Genomic DNA, 21,103 nt, shown 5'->3' on the forward strand with positions numbered 1-21,103 from the left:
GTTATTTTAGACAGTCAATAATGTTATTACTTTCAGACATCCTCTCTGCTTGAATTTTTTGGAATAAGTTATAAACATATACCTTGATTTATTATATTGTTTTTAAAATTTGCTTGTATTTTTTTAACTTTTACTATAGAAAAACACGTATCATTTATGACAAGGGCCTAGAAATCAACACAATCAATATCAGATACTTCTTGAATATTCATAGCCATTATCACAACATGGATAAGACCTGTGCAGGCCCAAAACAGACCAAATCCTAGCACGAAAAAGGGAGTTGGGCACCAAGTTCCACATCTAACAGGGGAGCTATTGGAAATCATTAGTTTAGGTAGAGGAAGGGTCAATTTTCTCAAAAAGTGGAGCCCCTGGTAAGTCAACAATAATCCAGTGGGAAGCCCCATATCTAGGAATATTCATACAGCACAAACTAGCCTTGAAGTGCGAACAAAAAAGAAAAAAAGTTTGTTGGAGAAGGAAGATGGGTAGATATAGGAAGAGTTAAGGGGAGAGGACATGTACAAAATTATCAAAGAACTAGTGGAAATATTTCTAAAATTAGAAAACATATATAAATGGACTAGTGTACATGGATGACATTTGAAAAACATTTCCCAAGAAACAGAACATTGCATCGTTCTAAAATGATGCCCTGTATTTCTTCATAATAAAGTCTGTCATGCCATCATCCAGGTAATAACAGGTAGCACAGTGCTTATATAATGATATTTGTGCTCATGTGTGGTTGAATGTGGAGATCATTCATTTTGTGTTATTTCTGAGCAGTGTTTCATTTTATGAATATATTTTACTTTATATTTTTAATACTATTTTGAGTATACCTACATGTAATGCAATGAACTTGTTTTATTCTGGACCTAGTGAAACAGATGCATATAAATACAAAGATATGGGCATATTAGGCATGATTTAGTTGTTCAAATTTCTTAGATAATCCTCAGATCCCCTATACACACAAGCATTTTGGAATATCTATGTTTTGCCATTCTTGTGTCTCACTTAAAATGTCAGCTCTTGTGTATTGAAGTTTTAGCATATTTTTGAGTTCTTTGATTTTGCTCTCAATTAAGAGTGCTTTACATAGTGGGAATCTTTTCTGCTGCAGTTCTGCCGCAGCCTGGGTTCAGATCCTGAGACAGGGAAGGGACTCCAGTGTGAAGAAATGAACTGTCTGTCCACCAGATGAGTTTCATATAAGTGGCTGGCCTGGAATAGCTCCAGCCGTCCTTATTTATACATCAAAAACAAGCATGTTTTCCCATACTAACAGGCAAATTTCCCCTGTCCTCCAACATTAACCCCTGGTAAAAACAAGTATGTCAAATACGATTTTTCCCAACTTTTAAATCAAAACAACTTTAAACCAAAAATAACATAAGACACACTTTTGTATTAAAATTGCTTGCAGTTAAAAAAAAAACACATCATTTTGCTATCTTGGCCAATTTTATTGAGCCAGGTATATCTTGTCTTTACAAAAAATAAAGGTGATTGATATAGGCACACATTTTCAAGAACAACAGTCTCTTTTAAATCATATTTACAGAAATATGGGTGATCTGCCTCTGATCCTGTCACTGAATCAGAACAACTCTTGGAGTCTGAAGTGGCAGCTGGCATCCTCAGACAAGAAACCTGAGAAGCAGCAGATCCCAAAGAATTTTAGGGGAAGATACTTGAGGGGAAAAAAGGGGGGTTTTGCATGATTAACAAAATGACACTAAAACCACCTAGAGAATCAACAATATTAAGAGAGAGAGAGAGAGAAACAAGCTTTCAGGCTGCATGATCACAGCACTATTCTCTGTTGCCTTGAAGTCTACTGGTCCTTAAGGAGTGAAACTGGTCCACATGGGCTTTGCCTCATCTGGAGACCCGTTGGACAAACATTCATATACTGATTGGACGTCAACACTTTTCTCTAATCTAAAGAAGCATCATAAACCATACATGAAACATTTTGATTTTATTCCTTGTGGATAACTGTGGTAGTAGACTTTTTAAAAAATATTAAAACTGATTTATAAAGGAAAGCAAACCTTGGAAACTGCACTTTGATTTCAAATATATTTTATTGAATTAAGGGATGAACCTGGTCCATACTTAGGATAAAGTCTTAACAGAATTTTCTTTGCCTACTGTCCTTAGCAGCTTAATAACTAAATGCTTCATCTTTCCATGCAGAAAATTAGGTATCTCTGAGAAAAATATATCAAGGAAGGGAATTATTAGTATTTGATAAAAGAAATTGTGAGATAAGAGCTATGGCTATCCTGATTGTTTGGAAACATGAAAGAACCAGTATTTCAGAGTCTATGCCATTTTACATAAGATTTCAAATGGGAACAAGACACCTAAGGTGGTTGCACAATCACTTCTGAAGTACCAGTTATCTTCCCTACATAATCACTATTATATACTTTTCAAAATGTTCATAATGTAGCAGTACATGGCCAGATGATCATAATTCATTTTCAGTCTTAAATCATTACATCATTAGGGTATAAAACTTACCTATGAGAACTCTCCATGGTGTCTAATTAAAAAAATCTTCCTGTATGTACACTTCATCCTTAATATATAAATATTATAAGTTGAATGAAACTTCATTATGAGCTCTATTCCTTTGTTTGGCCCTTAGCTTAGATTTTTTAAAAATGCTTTTTAGTTGTAATATCATTTTTTCTTGTCTCCTGTTTAGCTGGCATCTTCTCAGTGGCATAATCTTATTTAACTTTAATATTCAATGACTACCGCAAAATATATATTACTAAGTCTATAGTTAGCACTGATTCATTCTAATTAGGAAGTGTTTTTCCTTTTCCAAGACAAAGCTGAAGTAACAAAAACTTCATTCTTCCACATTTATAAACTACTTCCCAATGTGATCTTTGAACAGCGTTTGAAAGATGTTATTTTTTTAGTACTATGTGCTTTATTCTTTTGAGTTAGATAAGGAGCAGGAGTTTGTGTAGAGGGAATTGGTTATGAAAAGACTTAAGCTTGCTGTTTATTTCTATTATTTGATGATCTCTTGAGTCTTGTGGTCTGACACAGTATGAAAGCTGTGTGACTGAACTGTAAGGCATTAAGTGGGGATTCTGAATCCATGAGTAAAAGTTCTCTGAAGGGCCTCTTTTACTTCTTTATTTCTTAGACTGTAGATCAATGGATTGAGCATAGGAATGACTAGTGTATAAAACACAGAGGCCATTTTATCAATATCAAAAGTGTGGCTGGATTTGGGTTGAAGGTAAATAAACAGCAGTGTTCCATAGAATACAACCACTACCGTCAGATGAGAGCTGCATGTGGAAAAGGCTTTGGACCTCCCCTCCTTTGAGTTCATCCTGAGAATTGCCACAAAAATGAACACATAAGATATGAGAACAATCAAGAGGGAGGAGAGTAAATTACAGCCTGAGAAAATTAAGATGATCAGTTCTAATTCATGTGTGTCAGAACAGAGCAGAGATATCAGAGGGACACAGTCACAGTAAAAATAACTGATTATGTTAGAGCCACAGAAGGACAGTGTAAATAACTTAACTGTGAGAAGTAGTGACACAAAGATGCTGTAGAGATAGGGTACCAGTACCAGTGCCCAGCGCACCTTCCCTGCCATTATGATCACATAGAGAAGAGGTTTGCAGATGGCTACATAGCGATCATAGGCCATGGCTGAGAGGATAAATAGTTCAGTGATGATGAAAATCTCAAAGAATGTCAGCTGTACAGCACACCCAGTGTAAGAAATAGTATTTTGCTGCGTTACAAAGTTTGCCATCATTTTTGGACCAATAACTGTGGAGTAACCAAGATCAGTGATTGATAAATGTCTCAGGAAAAAGTACATAGGGGTATGTAGTTTAGAGTCAAAATGAGTCAGAATAACCATGCCCAGATTTCCCATCAGTGTGACCAAGTATATGATTAAAAATATTCCAAAGAGTGGTGCTTTGAGGCCAGGACTGGTGGTGAGTCCCAAGAGAATAAACTCAGTAACTTGGATCTTTGCAGTGTGGTTGAGTTTCTCCATTGGGCTTAATAGTGGCAACCTGTGTAGGAAGTAAGTTTAACATGAGTTATTTTTGCAGTGTTTTATGTCAGAGAAATTATAGCATGGCATTTAAGATACAGTTTCTTCACTTGAAATCACCAGTTCGGCTCTCCCAGAAGTATAGAAGACAATATTTATATACCACAGAACAATGACACAGTGAGCTTTAAAAGGGCAGAATATGCAAAGTATTAGAATGGTATTGATTTTGTTTCCTTGTTTTGTTGTCTGTTCTGAGACTGAGTCTTGCTATGTAGCCCAGGGAAGACCTGAAGTTTGGGTTCATACTGTCTCTTCATCAACAGAGTCTTCTGCAGCTCTGTCTGGCTTCAAATTCGTAGCATAGCTGAAGCTGGCCTAGAGCTTCTGATCCTGATGCTTCTACCCTCTGAGAGCTTGGATTACAGGCATGTGCCATCACACCCAGCAATAAAGCAGTCATTTTGATAAAAGAATTAATTGCTACTTCATTAGTTGCCAAGTTTTATTTTTATTTTTTCAATTATAATTTTCAAGTTTTAAAGCACACACATGCACTTACACATAAGAACACATGCATACACATGAGATACACACACACACACATATATATATGTGTGTGTGTGTGTGTGTGTGTGTGTGTGTGTGTGTGTGTGCGTGTATGTATGTCTGTATGTATGTATGTATGTATGTATGTATGTGGTGTGTGTGTGAGAGAGAGAGGAGGGATTTGGAAATTTTCATTTGTTTCTTATCAAGTCAAGCATATGCTTAAAGAAGTAATAAGAATTAACTTACACACTGCATTGTACACAGTATTACATACATCTTTGGCTAAGGATGAATGTTTCAATAAATCTCAGCTTGTGCACTAATGTTCAGAACCTAATTCTAGAGACTCTTTTCAGAATCTAACATCTCAGTCTGATTTCCTGCCACTTGCTTGTTCTTCATGATGAACCACTGTTTCTAATGATCTCCAAACCATGCATCTCTCTTCTGTGAAAACAAGGTCCTGACTGAATATCCTGACTGCCCTTAAGTTGTGGAGAATTGCAGAGAGAGGCCCCGGGGAGAGAATATCGATGCCAAGAGAAAGAGGGAAAATGCTGTGTGCTGGATATACTTCTAAGCTCTTTACCAATCTGAACTCATGTGATCCTCACAGTACACTAGGAAGTATCATGTCTTCTCTACTACTATAGGATACAAATAAACCAAGGCTCAGAGGGCTGCAATACTTAATAAAGGTTCATTCAAATATAAGTGGTAAAATCAAGATTCAAATACTTCATCTAATATATGAATATAGTCTCATAAACACTACATTCTGCCTCTCCTGGAAAGGCATCCTGAGTAAGCATGATATATGATACAGAGATGATACCAGATGGGTAATGATAGAAAAAAGATTCTGGTTAAAACAGATGACTGAGTAGTAAGACAGTGGGTTTTAAGTGAGCATTGTGAATAATGAACACAGACTATTAGTGACTACAGAAAAGGTCTGCCCTAGTTATTAATACTATTAATATTTATGTTTTGGGTAGAAGTTGAGTTTAAGCATGTCTCTTAAAAACTATCAAAGCCTACTGTTCCTTCTTACCTGTGTGGAGACCCTGCTTAGGAATCCAACTGCTTTGATCTTAGTCTGTAACTGAATGGATTTCATGTATTTTCCTTTATATAACCTTTCATTGCTAGTCTCATGAGACTCACTGTATTGAAGTGCAAATGCAAATCGGTAAATAAATTACACATGATTTCCTGGGGGATTTAGAGTGTCTTGTACATATATTAATTGTTCTTTGAATATATTATTAGGAAAAGTAAAATACTTCATGCCTTATTCTAATAGAATATACAAACCACAAAATATCATTAAACATTAAAAATCACAAATAGAACTTTATCAGTATCTTAGACCCCAAGCATGATAGAATTAGCACTATGTTTTCACAACCTACAAATAAAAAGTACAATATATTCATTCATATATTATAGATACATAAATATGACAAGATATGGAAACATATCTTTGGAAACATATCTTGTGAGATATATTGTTTCTAATAAGAAATCCATAGTGAATAATAGTGAATCATGACATAGGTTTATAAAAGATTGAATGTGTGGTTGATTATCAGAAAAACTGGCTTGGATGGACCTCCATGTATTTTTACACATATACCTTTTATTGAAGTTATTTTAGCTTTGTTTGTCCATAGAATTATATTTCTAAATACATTAGAAAAAGGAAAACTCTAGCCAACATTTCTTCTCCCATTTTCCTATCTGATGTGATGTCTTCTTTTCACTAGGACAGATCTATAAATTAAACCTGTGTTAGGGAGATTGCTTTGTTCTTCAGATTACTAAGAATATTTCCATTGTTTTAACTAATGAATTTCACCAAATTTTTAATGAAGAAGTCACATTAATTCTCTATTTTTCAAAATGGAAATAGAGGACATTCTTCCAGCATTAGTATAACTGCCAATGTTACTTTTATAATGCAATCAGGTATATAACAATGATAGCACATCTATAGACTAATATTCCTTTAACACAGATATAAAACTTTGCAACAAAATTCTAATAAGGCCTGGGAAACAGCTCAGTGGGTGAGAGCACTTGCTGTACAAGCATAGCAACCTGAATTTAATGTCAAGGAACCACATTAAAATAAGTACTGCTCTGCATTAAATTTCCAGAACCCACACAAAGTCAGAGCCTGAGATTCTGTAATATCTATGCTGCTTCTGAATGGCAGAGAAAGAACACCCAGACATTCACAGGCTAGCTAAATTGGCATATGCAGCAACAACCATCAAAGAGACCCTTTCTCAAACAAAATGGAAGGCAAGGAAGACACAGAGGTTGTCTTGTAACCTCCCATGTACTTTGTGATAATCACATTCATGCTGTATTTCCTTTACACCTGCATTTATTCACACACACACACACACACACACACTGCTAACAAATTAATTCAAAATGTTATCCATTATTTGAAATTTTTTATTACTATATACCTAGTATATAGTATAACATTTCAATTAATGGTCATTAAATCCATAGACTTTTTATTCAAAGGAAATGTTAAATTTAATATTATACATAGTGTAGAATCATAGGCAGTAATTTGTAACTTGGAAAGTCTTGTTTTGTATTTTATTTTCTGTGTTTCCTTTTACTGATAACAAAGAAAACTTTGTATTGGGCAGATTATAAGAATTTACTTTGAATTGTAATAATAAATTATGTTGCAAACATTACTGATTAGTTTCTCAGTTTCTGCTATTGAAGATAATAATCACTCACTTGATTTTTAACAGTACATGTCACACATTTCATTTTGTATTAGTCAACAATTTCAAAGCATAATAATATTTTGTTATAAATGCAATTTTGCAGTTAAGGCTAATTAGACAGTGATTTTGATCAAGCATGGAATATTCTCATGATCTGATAATCCAGTCTTCAAGAAGTGAAAGAATGTTTTATAGCAAATAGACACCATAATTGTGACAGTATTCACCAATAGGTAGAGTGTTTTTATTTTCTTATATCTGAAGAGAGAGATCACATTTCACATTTATATTAGTTGATTTTTTGTTCCAGCAAATAATTTTAATGAGTAGAATGTAAGAAAAGATTAAGTAACTCAAGTGGAGTCAATCCACTGAAAACACAACAGTTTAAATTGAAATTCAATATGTATGTGCCAATTCTGAATTTGATTTATATTCCTAAGGCAGTTGAATCACGAAGGAAATGAGTGTTCTATTTGGTTTGGAGAGAAATGAGTACATTGGATAATGTTGTATAGGGGACACTGGTTTATATTTGGTATTCCCAGCTGACTGGCAAAGCAGCTATGTTTTCCAATATTACATTATTAAGCACCTTGATATCACATATAAAATACACTTTCAAGGAATCGACAGGCTGAAAAAGAAGGCAGATCAGCCAATGATCATAAGACTCAAAAAAAAAAAAAAAGTGGAATGATTCTCTTTTGTTGTGTATATTTCCTGTTTCTTGAAGTTAAATAAGCCAGAAAACTGATGACTACTGCAACAGAAACAGTGAAAATGAGTGTACACAAAACCAAATCTCAACATACAGAAAATAGCTATTTAGCTGTGATGGAAAACAGTTCCTCCATAACAGACAAAGACCATAGGAAAAGACTTTGGGCCATTCCTAACCACAAGAGAACTGTAAGTCAGTGAGCTTGAATTATGTGTTCTAAGATATCAAAACCTAAGTTGGATGGTAACTACTCACTATAAGTACTGAGTTGTTGACCATGTACACATTTCATGTATTACAGCATGTGCCATTTGGTGTTTTAGAGAATAGTTTGCAAAGTGTTTTATTCCTCATCAACAAGGACTTTAGAGACACCAGGCTCATTATGAGGTGAATAGTATTCTAAGATAATAAGGTACAGAGGTGGGTTCAACATCTCAAGTCCTGTAAGTACTCAGCTTTTGTTTTCTCTATGTGTGCCACTTGCAGATCCTTGAAATTAAACTTCAGGTAGTTCTTTTTCCTAACTGCTAACATCTTTCTACATCAGCACCCTGGGTCCCTTCCCTTGTGTTTTACTAAATTGCCATCACCCCCACTCCTTACTTCCCAAGTGGCCCCTTTCTTCAATTAAGAAAATATGTGCAGATGGAATTTGGCCACTGGGAATATTAAAATTGTGAATAATACAATATTTTAAATCACAAAAGGTATTTTATTATGAAATGAAAATGTTGTGTATGTTTCATGGAAGTGCTTTTTCTCATCTTATTCTGTACAAATGGCCCAGCCTAAAATAGCAGCATGATGCTAATCAGTCTTAATTTTCCTGTCACACCAATTGGGAATGTTTTTATTATGTATGGACTTCCTTGTACAACACATGGGGGTTCAATGAAGAAATCTTAATTTTAAAAAAGTCTAAACGTGGAACCAGATGACTGTTCATTCTTTCAGCTCCATACTTTTACAGTATCAGGAACCATCATGCTTTCATTTTGCTCTGATTATTTTGTTCTTGAATTTATTTTAAAATCTTAAAATGAACTCGTTCTTTGATAATTTCATACATTTATAAATCCATGATCCCTGGCCCTCTTTAATCTCCCTCCCACTCCTATTACCATCTCCTTCTATAAGTCCCTTCCCTATATCCATTTGTATTTTCTTATTTATTAAATGCTTATTTTTTTAAAAGAGGTTTTAAATTAATAGTTTTTAAGACTATAATTGCATCATTTACCTCTTTCTTTGCTTACTCAAAATCTTTGATTGCTGTCTTTCAATTTCATTGTCTCTTATTCCCTTATTTGTTACATTCATACCTGTGCGTGTGTTTGTGTATGTACACCTAAATACATAAATAGAAACTTCTCAATCTGTATGATATTCTATGTATGTATTATAATATTATCTACATCCTTTCTTGGCTGACCATATCAGAAGCTACAACCAAAAGTCTTACCAACATGGCTGCCTAAACATTTCCTGAGCAAGAATGACAAAAATAGATAACTCACATGGAAGGAGGAAGCTCACAAGGCCTAAACTCCACACAAAAGCTGCAAACAGCATAAATTATCTTCTCTAAAGAAAAGAATAATGTTTTTTTTTTTTAAATTAAGGTCTATTGGGTTTTAACCAGGGTCATGAATGTGATCATGGGTTTGAAAGCATGTATTGGCAGCTAGTAGATTCTTCAATGGGTACACAAGTGAAGAGAGCATATAAGAGCCAGAAGAAATGGAAAAGGGCTGTGAAATTCAGTCTCATGGGCCAATGAAGTTGTGACCTTTCAGTTACTGTGACTATTTGCAAGGGGCCTACACAGAACTGGGCCTGACAACAGTAGACCACTAATTTGGGAGCTCATGAGTTCCTAAACCTCTCTACAGAACTACTGAATGAAAGAGGTGAATATTTAAAGGCAGTGCTTCCCCATGTAGATCAGGTTTACTAAGAACCCATATGTCACCTGCATTGGTCTTACGCATGTGGCAATTCTGCCCTGTAGAAGTCTGTGAATGCTGTGACAGTGGGTATGAGCCAGTGTTCCCAGAAATGGGTCATTGTGAAGCTCACTGTTAACTAATTTCCTGGGTGGCTGAAACTCATATAAAACTACTCAAGTCCAAGCCTTAAAATATTATGGAGAAAACTTTCTCTCTTATTGAGTTTTCTATTTGGAGGAAATATATCTCTTATTTTCTCCTTGTGAATTACATACTCACATAAATCATTAGCTATAGCTTTTATGAAAAATTATCTATTCATTCTTCTTTTGTACAAACTGGCTAACCCTGAAAAGACAGGAATCAGAAATCAAAAATCTCTACCTTTTTTCTTCTCTTTCTTTTTCTTCTCCTCCTTCTCCATTTCTCCTTCTCCTTCTTCTTCCTCCTCCTCCTCCTTCCTCTTCCTCCTCCTCCTCTTCTTCTCCTTCCTTCTTCTTCTTCTTTTTCTTCTTCTCCTTCCTCCTCCTCCTCCTCCTCCTCCTCCTCCTCCTCCTCCTCCTTCTTCTTCTTCTTCTTCTTCTTCTTCCACCTTCTTCTCCTCCTTCTTCTTCTCCTCTCATCTTCCTTCTTCTTTCATCTTTTTCCCTTCCTCCTCCTTGGTACATTTTTAACTACTCAATATTAATTTCTGCTGACACTTTCCCAGATTGGTCTAATATATGCTACTCAATAATGTTACCTGGAAGTCCTCGGTAGTTTGACTATCTTAAAGACTTTTTTTTTTTACTTTTTTAGTCTTTTTTAAAATTTATTATTATTTGTGTTTTAATTTTACATCAGCCATGGGTTCCCCTGTCCTCCCCCGTCCCGCCCCCACTGCCACCTTCCACCCCCCTTCCCCTCTATTCCCATCTCCTCCAGGGCCAAGACTCCCCTGGGGATTCATTTAAACCTGGTGAATTCAGTACAGGCAGGTCCAGTCCCCTCCTTTCAGGCTGAGCAAAGTGTCCCTGTGTAAGCCCAAGGTCAACTTCCAGGGAAAGAAAGCTTAGGGGAGTACGAGATCCCAGATGGATCAAGAACAGAAAGGGAGAACAAGGAATAAAAGACAACTTTTAATCATACCAATTCAACTATATGGGGTGATGCACTTTGAGTATTTTTCATTTTTTGCAATGAAATGACTCTCAAATATTTTGCATTTTTTCAGTGCAATGACTCTAACTTTCATTGAATGTGTATAGAATTTAAAAATAATTATTCATTTATTTTTATGTGTATGTGTGTGCGACTACATGAGTTTCTGTGCACTAGATATATTCAGCTTCCCATAGTGGACAGAAGCCCTGGAATTGCAGTTACAGACAGCTGTGATTCTTTGGTGTAAGTGCTGGAAACTGAACTCAGATCCTATGCACAAGCTGTGAGTGCTCCTAACTGCTGTGCTATGTCTTCAGCTCCTGAAATTACTTGTAATGAAGGCAAATGAAGAAACAATGCTAAGACTGTTTTAAAAGAAATCATACCTGGTGTGAGAGCTAAGTTATTTAATCAGAGGACTTGAAAGGTGAAAAGAGGAGAATTGCTACCCACTCTGTACCAATTTGCATTCCATGTTGAATTTTATGCTGACCTGAGTTATAGCATGGTGTATTATCTCAGAAATAGTTTTTCAGTTCATTGAAATAATAAATTATCAAATTTTCATAGTACAATAGGGATATTTACATTACTGAGTTATAGGTAACAGAATTATATGTTGAAATGAAAATATTGACAAAGAATGCATGTAACAACAGTGTTTGGGATAGTCATTTCAGCAAAGTATTGAGAATTCTATTTAATGTAAACAAACACTATGGGGTCTAAATGAATAATACTATACTGAAAAGTAAAGGTTAAATCTGAGAGAAAGCAGTTCCTAGACAAAATGAACATGCCAGGAACAGATACTTTGGGCTCTATCCCAACAAGTGATAAACACACAAGGAACCTAGCCATTTTCTTTTTGAAATTCTCATTATTTCTGAAGTTGTCTCTTCATGTCACTTTCCTTATTGCTTGTGTGTGTGTGTGTGTGTGTGTGTGTGTGTGTGTGTGTGTGTGTGTGTGCATGCATGTGTTTAGGTGAGGTGTCTGGAGTGTATTCTATTTTTGTATAAAATAAACTTATTGCCAAAAAGATTTATTTACTTTTTTCAATTTTTTAATTATTAATCTATTTATTATAACACGAATTCTGAAAGGTCTTTTAATAAAATAATTCTAGTGCCAGATATTAGGGTAAATCCTGAAATATCATAGAGACAAAGGAATATGTCACAGCTACGACCTCTTACCTCATCAACTCCTCAGCCTGAAAAATCCTCAGTCGATAGGTCTCTAGCTGAAAGGGATGCTTCTGCTAAAAAGCCTTTAGTTCCTGTCTCCCCCTGCCTTATATATCTTTCTCTGTCCAGTCATCACTTTCTGGGATTAAAGGCTTGTGTGCTTCTCAGTACTGGAATTAAAGATGTGGGCCACCACTGCCTGGCTCTGTTTTCTCTCCTAGACAAAGTCAATCTCATGTAGCCCAGGATGGCTTTGAACTCACAGAGATCCATATGGATCTCTGCCTCCAAGTGCTAGGATTAAAGGAGTGTAACACAACTGTCTGGCCTCTATGTTTAATCTAGTGGCTTATTCTGTTTTCTGATGTTCAGGCAAAGTTTATTAGGGCATACAATGTATCACTACAATTCATAATAGTTAAAGTAATATAAAAATAATACATTATACAAATTCATATAGAAACAATTATGTTTTTAATGTTTTCTGACTGTATTTCATTTGGGAAATTTTATATTTTATGAAAACCTAAAGAAAATAATTTGCACAAATTATTCAATGTTCTTTGCAGGGCATATTTTACATCTTTGTTCCTCAAACTGTAGATCAAGGGATTCAACATAGGGATAACCAAGGTATAGAATATGGATGCCACTTTATCTGTGTCAAAGGAGTGGCTGGAATTGGGCTGCACATACATAAATATCAAAGTCCCATAGAAGACGATGACCACTGTCAGGTGTGACCCGCAAGTGGAGAAAGCCTTCTGCCTGCCCTCAGCAGAGTTCATCTTCAGAATAGCTATGAGGATTAGCAGATAAGAAACAAGGACAATCATAAGAGAGGAAATCAAATCAAAGGCTGCTAAAATTAGAATTATCAGTTCAACTTCATGTGTATCTGAGCACAGCAGGGATAACAAGGGGAGACTGTCACAGTAGAAATGTCTGATGACATTGTAACCACAGAAAGACAAAGTGAAAATCTTAATTGTGACTAGAAGAGAAACAAATGTGCAGTAGAGATAAGGTATTGCCACTAGTACCCAACATACCCTTTGTGACATGATGACAGTATAAAGCAGAGGCTTACAGATGGCTACATAGCGGTCATAGGACATTGCAGACAGAATAAAAAGCTCACTAACAATGAACACAAGAAAGAAAGCTAGCTGTGTAGCACAAAGATTAAATGATATTGTATTTTCATCCACAACAAAATTCACTAACATTTTAGGTCCCACAGATGTAGAGTAACCAAGATCTGTGATAGCCAGGTGTTTGAGAAAGAAGTACATGGGTGTTTGCAGCCTGGGGTCCACTGTGGTGAGGATGATCATGCCCAAGTTGCCCATCAGTGAGATCAGATAGATAATGAGGAAGAGTCCAAACAATGGGGCCTGAAGCTCAGTGTGGTCTGTGACACCCATCAGAATGAATTCAGTCACCACTGTAAGGTTGTCTTTCCCCATCCTGGCTTATCAGAAAACCTGTTCAGAGTAGAGACACCAGCATCAAAAATAGCTATCCTGTACTATCCATTGGGATATATTTAGTATACAACATTAGTATAATTAACACATATTCAAATTTTAAAAATTTGTGACATGTGAGTATAAACTCACTGTTCTTAAATGACAATATGTGCCATAGAGTTAGACATGCAAAAATAGACTGGCTGCTTTATTTGAGCTTGATTTCATTCACCAAACACTTTTACATTACATACACATTTCTTATTTGTAATTTGAAGATAAGCTTCTTTTGCTACTATAGAATTGAATATAATTAAGTTTCAATACATCTCATATATCAAATATCCTTTTCTCAATAATAGCACATAAGACTATTTCCTTGATGCTATGAAACATGATAAATTCTATATACATATAGAGATAAATCATAGATCATAGATAGAAGATTTAGACAGACAGAGTATATAAATAATTTATGATAGCTGTGTGGAAGACGTGACAGCTATTGAAGATGTGACAGCTATTGAAATATAAGGCAAATATTTATAAAAGTCATAATGACACTCAACATTCAGCTGGAGAGGACACACACTCCTGTAACTTCAGGACATGAAAAGGTGCCTAAAAGTGATTGTTTATTTGAGATCATTGTAGGCCACGTTGCTGTGAAACATCTTTCTGTATATTGTGAATATGTGTTGCTCATATTGGCTAATAAATAAAGCTATTTTGGCCTATGGCAAGGCAGCTTAGAGGCAGGTGGGAAATCCAAGCAGAGATAATAAGAAAAGAAAGGAGAAGAGGGAAAAAAGTTGCCTAGCTGCCAACTAAGGAGCAGCAAGATGCCAGAAGACCAGTAACACCATGCCCACTTAGCAAAACATAGGTTAATAGAAGTGGATTAGTTTAAGATGAAAAAGCTAGCTGGTAAATTGCTTGCCATAGGCCATACAGTTTGTAGATAATATTAAGCCTCTGAGTGATTATTTTATAAGCAGCTGCATGAGTGTGGGGCTAGGCAGGACCAGAGAAACTTACCATTACACCACATAGTGTGATCTTGTCTAAGAAACTCAGAAATAAACCAAAAGAAAATGAAACAAAAAAATGTTCATTTTCAATATATAAAGAATGATGGTCCTCCTTCAATATTTGATGAGTAATTGTAGCCATATAGAAAATCTAATTTGAATAGAGATTGTATTTAATAATAAAGATTGTATTCACTGAAAAACATTACTATTTCAGTCATGCAAAAATTTATAGCTGTGTATTTTAGAAATGAGTAAAACCACCTATTTCAGTATAATCAATTGAAAATTTTTATTCCTCTTGTTTGTACATGTCAAACTTCAACATGCTGGACAGATGATGAATATATTTATAAATAAGAGCAATAAACAATGACACCCTACTAACCATTTATATGTAGTGAAGAAAATATCAGAGGATTTTTATAGAGATATCCTCTATATTATTCTCTCTTCCCTCTTTTATGAGACAGAATCTCATTATATACCCTAGTTGCACTCAGACTTTTAATACCTCTTACCTCAACCTCCTGAGTACTTTGTTTACAGATACGGGTTGTCAGCACCTAACCTAATGCTGGACTTAGTGTAATGATATATTCAAATACTACTTTTGGAAAATACCACAAGGACTGAATAAAATATGATATAGAAGAGACAAACAAAATTCCTGAAAATGATAGAAATCTTTTTGTTACCATAGGCAATAAGAATTTCTTCACATTATGATATAGTGTGTGACAAGACACACAAGCCAAGAGCTAATCAAATGGAAATTAGCTGAATGCCATAAAGATGAAAAGTTGAAGGTTCGGAAGGAGAACGCATGTTGATGGATGAGAGTAACTATCAAATTAGTAAAATGATGAGATCTGGTGCTTTCAAAGGAGAAATAAAAATGATGTCTGTGATGAAAATTATAGTAAAAGTCATGTCTAAATGAGACGAGCAAAAATCAAAATGAATAAATGAACATAAAATAATAATGTGATTTGCACTTACTTTTTAAAAAATATTTCCTCTCAGTTTACACTGCTTCCCATTTTCTTACCATGCCTCTAGTATGACCCATCTATTTCGGAGACATATGCCAGGAAACAGTATGAAATCAATATGCTCAAGGGTTGCAATATGAGACTTTATTTTGTTAACTTTTATCTTTTGTAGTTATTTATGGCAAATATAAAAAAAAATCACCTTTGGTAAGTCCCTGATTATTTGCAAATTTATCTTCACTAAGATTTTTAAGTTAGCACATAAATTAATGTGTTTCATTAGGGAATACTCGTGCATATAAGTAATTATTCTTTGTTCCCATTTGTCATCCTTTCTAGTAATCCTTTCTTCATCTCCAGCTCTGGAGGATCTCATTTTTTCTTCATCTTGTTCTCCCTCATGATCTGAGAGCAGAGAAGGGAAAAGGTTTTCTTGGTAAGTGTGAAAACAGTGTTGGCCTTCCTTTCACCAGCATTGGAGCCCTACAGGAAGAACCAGATTGCCTTTTCAGCTTTCACTATCAGTTGGGTCATTGTCATGTCTGTACCAATGCTTTATCCTGGAAGAAAACTGTATCTAGGTTTGTCAGACCTCATTGAAAATCAAATGAACCTTTGGATATTCTATTTTACCATGAGACTAGCTTCTTAACTATCTACTACAAATTTAAATAATGATTAAGAATTGTATGATCCTTGCTTTCTAATGAAAAACCTACATTTTTAGTGTCACCAGAGCCCAGACACTAAGTATCTATTTGTAGGGAAATCAACATGAGTTATCAATGCTGCCAAAAACTTCATCATACAATTTTAACAGCCATATCATTACACTTACCTACTATTTACTCTCAGTTTTTATTTCAGTTTGAGATAAACATGTAAATTCTCATATATTTATATAAGCAACAGAATGATGATATTTTAAGAATATATTTTATTCCATAGAAGTATATAAAATATAAGAAAATGTTCATATGAATTCAGAGAAATCATATAGTTACATTTGGTGGCAGGAAGCACTAAACACTGAATAATAAATGATGACAATTTTCTGTGTCTTCACTATTTAATTGGAACTATACTATGTCAACAAAACATTGTGGATATCTGTGACACATAATACTACATGACTATTTTTTTTTTTACCTGTGATGAAGCCTCTATGTTGCCTTTTGTGTGTTTCTCACATGGAAAAAAAATGAGCATAGCTTATATGTTTTCTCACCTTTTGAAGATGTCTCTCAGGAGATGCCAATCAATACTTTGAATAATCCCAGAGCATTTCAGCATAGAACTAAATGTCTAGAGGATACTCATTAACAAAGCAAATTTATGTGCACTAGTTGTAATGATTCATTATGATACATATATACTTACATAATATATGTAATATATTTATATATAACATATAACTTTATATGTATATATAAAACAACTATGTAATTTGAAACTTCATCTCCAGATAGTTACAGAGAATATAGCCCAGTAATGATTCTAATATTTTGGGTAAATAAAACTACTTATGTAAAGCACTTCCATACTCAAAGCATGAGGATATCCATGAATTCTTCTTCCTATAAAATAAACAGAAAATTACATTAAGCTCTTTATTATTTATTTTAATAAAACTTATGAAGTTACCACAGTTTTGCAACAGTCTGGAGTGCTTATTTAAAAACCTACTAAATCTTATAAGAACAGTAAAATTTGTAGTAATGTTTATTTAAATTAGACATATTTAACAACAAGATACAATGGATTAAAGACAGATACTGGGCAGTAGCAGTGACAAAGTAGTGAACTTCCAGCAGCTGTCTGAGATAGAAGATCAATTATTACCGGCTTGAAGAAGTCATTTTTATGGTCCTTATCTTCACCTTACTTGACTAATTCAATGAAATAGTCTTAGACCTGAAATAAAGGAAGAGAACACTATGCAAATCTCATTTAGGTTGTGTATACACACATACACACACATATGTATAGCAGTAACAATTAAAGAAGAAGTCATGAATTTGAAAGGATGTCAGGAGAGGGAGGGGTGTGAAAATAATATAATGGCAGTACATTCATATAAAATTCTCAAAATATAAAAAAATATCATTGACAATGCTTTTAATCATAAACACTCTTTAGGACAAAAGTCTGGGTCAATAACTAAAGATGAATCTTATGAAGTTATTCAAAAGGGGCTTTAAGAATTTTCTCATATTGAGGAAGGATAGTAGGTACACTTACCTATAGGTATTAGGTTAAGATCTAGAATGTAGTGAGAGGTTAAGTTACTGTAGCAAAGTAGCATAGAAGATTGTTTTCTCAGGTTCATGACATCACTAGCCCTGCGAAGCTATGTTACCAGTACCAAGACTAGTTTACTTCCTACTGAATAAGCCTTAACCTATTAGCCAGCTATTGGTTGCCACCAATGTTAAATTTTAAAACTAAGCACATGATTTTTCTGAGCTAGAGACTTGGGTCCATTCTCTTAGTAAGGGTGACTGGAATAGCTAGAAAACTAGAAAGTGGAGGCTTAAACAGAAATGTCAGCCCCTAAGCATTTGTCTATGTTTCTCGGCTATAGAGAAATACCTGCCACAGGACCACTTATAAGGAATATAAATGAAGTCCCTTATATTTGGAAGCTATTAAACTAATGATCAAGATGTCTACATGTATGATGTCTATTCAAAGGCCACCTCTCATAGACAACTGGCTAGTTGTTTTCATATTGCCTAATGTTCCCTTGTGTACTATGTTAATGACCCTACCTTAACTTATATTGTGAAAATGCTCTTCCTATAGGACTTAATTAGGTCATTAAGGACCAACCTCTATATTATCACTTTGTCTATTGTCTTAGTCACTTTTATACTGCTGTCAAAAGTACCACAACAAAGATCACTTGTAAAAAAAAAGAGTTTATTGGAGGATTACAGTTCATGACCAGGATGGTAGGGAGGATGACAGCAGACAGACAGGAATGGTGCTAGAGCAGTAGCAGAGAGCTTATTTTGATCCACAAGCAGCAAGGAAAGAAGGAAATCTAACTGTGAATTACATGAGGTTTTGCTGACTCCTTGTCACACACCTCCTTCAATAAGCTCACACCTCCTTATTCTTTCCAAATAGTTCTACCAACTGGGGACCAAGAATTCAAATATATTAGCCTATAAGAACCATTCTCATTAAAACCACTACAGTTATTAATTGGAAACATGAATTTGGGGGACTTATCAGACCACAACAGTGTTGATTGTGTGATCTATGAACAGATACCAACATAGGACAGAATACTGAATTCATGGATGGAGGAACTTAGAAATTTTTCTGACTAATTATTAGCTTGTGTCCAAACCAAATGAACAAATATTCCTATTGAGCACATACAAGACAAAATGTAGACTTTGTGTCATAAAATTCACTAAGCAAACAAAAATAGCAATAGAAATAATACTAAAAGCACCAACCCTAGTGGTGGTGTTGGTGGGGATTCAACAGTGTGTGTGAGTGAGTATTATTTCTATAAATTGTTAAAGCTATAATCTCCTGGTATTCTCCTAAGGATTTTAAGAATATTCAATATAGACAAATGAAATTCAGGCAGTAGCTACAGACTTCTGGAGATCTTTTCAATAAGATAATAGGACCAGAAATTGCTGAAAATGCTTGACATTCAGAAAATAAAGGACAAAATATAATAAATGTCACCCATTATCTAGAATTACTTTAAAAATAAACAATATTGAAATTAAATATAAAAGTTTTGTAGGATAGTAAATAAGAAAAAATAAAAATTATACAGTGCTCCAAGACATAATCTCTACACAGCATTGAATTTGTTTGCAGTAATTTTAGGTTGAAAACATAAAATGAAAACAAGATTAAGCAGACAAATGTCCAAACTCATAAAACAAAAGAAGAAAACAAAATCCCTGCAAATATAACAACCAAACACATGTAACAGAAATATAATTTAACATGTGGCACCATTTGTTTAAGATTAGTTCAGTGGAAATGCTAAAGACATTTTGAATCAAAAACTATAAATGTTGGGAGGAAAGTGACATTTTAATGGAGTTCTGTAATTGCTTAAGAACTATTTTATTTGACTACAAGGGATACATTACAATGTTCTGTATATTATCATGAGTTTTTCTTTTTTTGAATCAAAAAGAATATACTGCTATGGGTACTAGTATTGACTTTATGCTTCCTTTACCACATTTGATTAAAACACTCCATGTTATATATTAAGTACAAAGTTTACTTAGGTCCTTAAAGACTCTTAGAAAGGCATTTTTCACTTCTTTGTTTCTAAAGCTGTAGATCAAGGGATTAAGCATGGGGATCACTAAAGTATAAAACACAGATGCTATTTTATCAGTTTCAAATGAGTGAGTAGATTTGGGCTGTAAGTACATGAAGAGTAGAGTCCCGTAAAATACTACCACCACTGTCAGATGAGAACCACAAGTTGAGAAGGCCTTTTTCCTACCCTCTGCAGAATGCATTCCATATATGGCTAATAGAATCAGAAGGTAAGATACTAAGACTACAGAAAGAGAGGAGATCAAATTAAGTGCTGAAAATAATATGATCAACAATTCTATATCCCGTGGATTTGAACACAGTAAAAGTAACATGGGGACATTGTCACAGTAGAAGTGGCTGATGACATTAGAGCCACAGAAAGTCAATGTAAAAATCTTACTAGTTATCATTACAGACTGGAAGATACTGTAGAGGTATGGAATGCCCACCAGCACATGACAACGTCTCTGAGACATGATTGCACTGTAGAGCAAAGGGTTGCAGATGGCCACATAGCGATCATAGGCCATTGCAGACAAGATGAAAAGTTCACTGATAATGAAAGTGATGTAGAATGCCATCTGTATGGCACAAGCATAGTAAGAAATGACATTTTGATCCACCACAAAATTCACCATCATCTTTGGGTAAATGACAGTACAATTGCCGAGATCAATGAAAGCCAGATGTCTGATAAAATAATACATAGGTGTGTGAAGGCGAGAATCCAACTCTGTCAAAATGATCATGCTCAGGTTGCCTATCATTGCGATTCCGTAGGTGACTAGGAAGACCCCCAAAAGAGGAAGCTGCAGCTCAGGCCTCTGTGTGATTTGTGTCAGAATGAATTCAGCTGGCACTGTTGAGTTCCTGTGGCTCATTTCAACCTTCCGAAAAGAGAC

At 34.8% G+C, this 21,103-nt stretch overlaps 3 protein-coding genes across 3 annotated transcripts; all 3 read right to left on the reverse strand.

The window, feature by feature from the left end:
- Positions 1-3,115: 3,115 nt before the first annotated feature.
- LOC118582609 (olfactory receptor 8K1) lies at positions 3,116-4,069 on the reverse strand. Its single transcript, XM_036185608.1, has one exon. It carries the CDS (start codon positions 4,064-4,066, stop codon positions 3,116-3,118), a length of 951 nt encoding a protein of 316 aa, XP_036041501.1. The 5' UTR covers positions 4,067-4,069.
- Positions 4,070-12,898: 8,829 nt separating this feature from the next.
- Positions 12,899-13,858, reverse strand: LOC118582505 (olfactory receptor 8K3-like). Its single transcript, XM_036185436.1, has one exon. The coding sequence runs from the start codon at positions 13,856-13,858 to the stop codon at positions 12,899-12,901; it is 960 nt and encodes a 319-aa protein (XP_036041329.1).
- A 6,282-nt stretch (positions 13,859-20,140) lies between these two features.
- LOC118582705 (olfactory receptor 8K5-like) lies at positions 20,141-21,097 on the reverse strand. Its single transcript, XM_036185760.1, has one exon. It carries the CDS (start codon positions 21,080-21,082, stop codon positions 20,141-20,143), a length of 942 nt encoding a protein of 313 aa, XP_036041653.1. The 5' UTR covers positions 21,083-21,097.
- Positions 21,098-21,103: the final 6 nt, after the last annotated feature.

This window comes from Onychomys torridus, chromosome 4, assembly GCF_903995425.1.
Source record: "Onychomys torridus chromosome 4, mOncTor1.1, whole genome shotgun sequence".
NCBI lineage: Eukaryota > Metazoa > Chordata > Mammalia > Rodentia > Cricetidae > Onychomys > Onychomys torridus.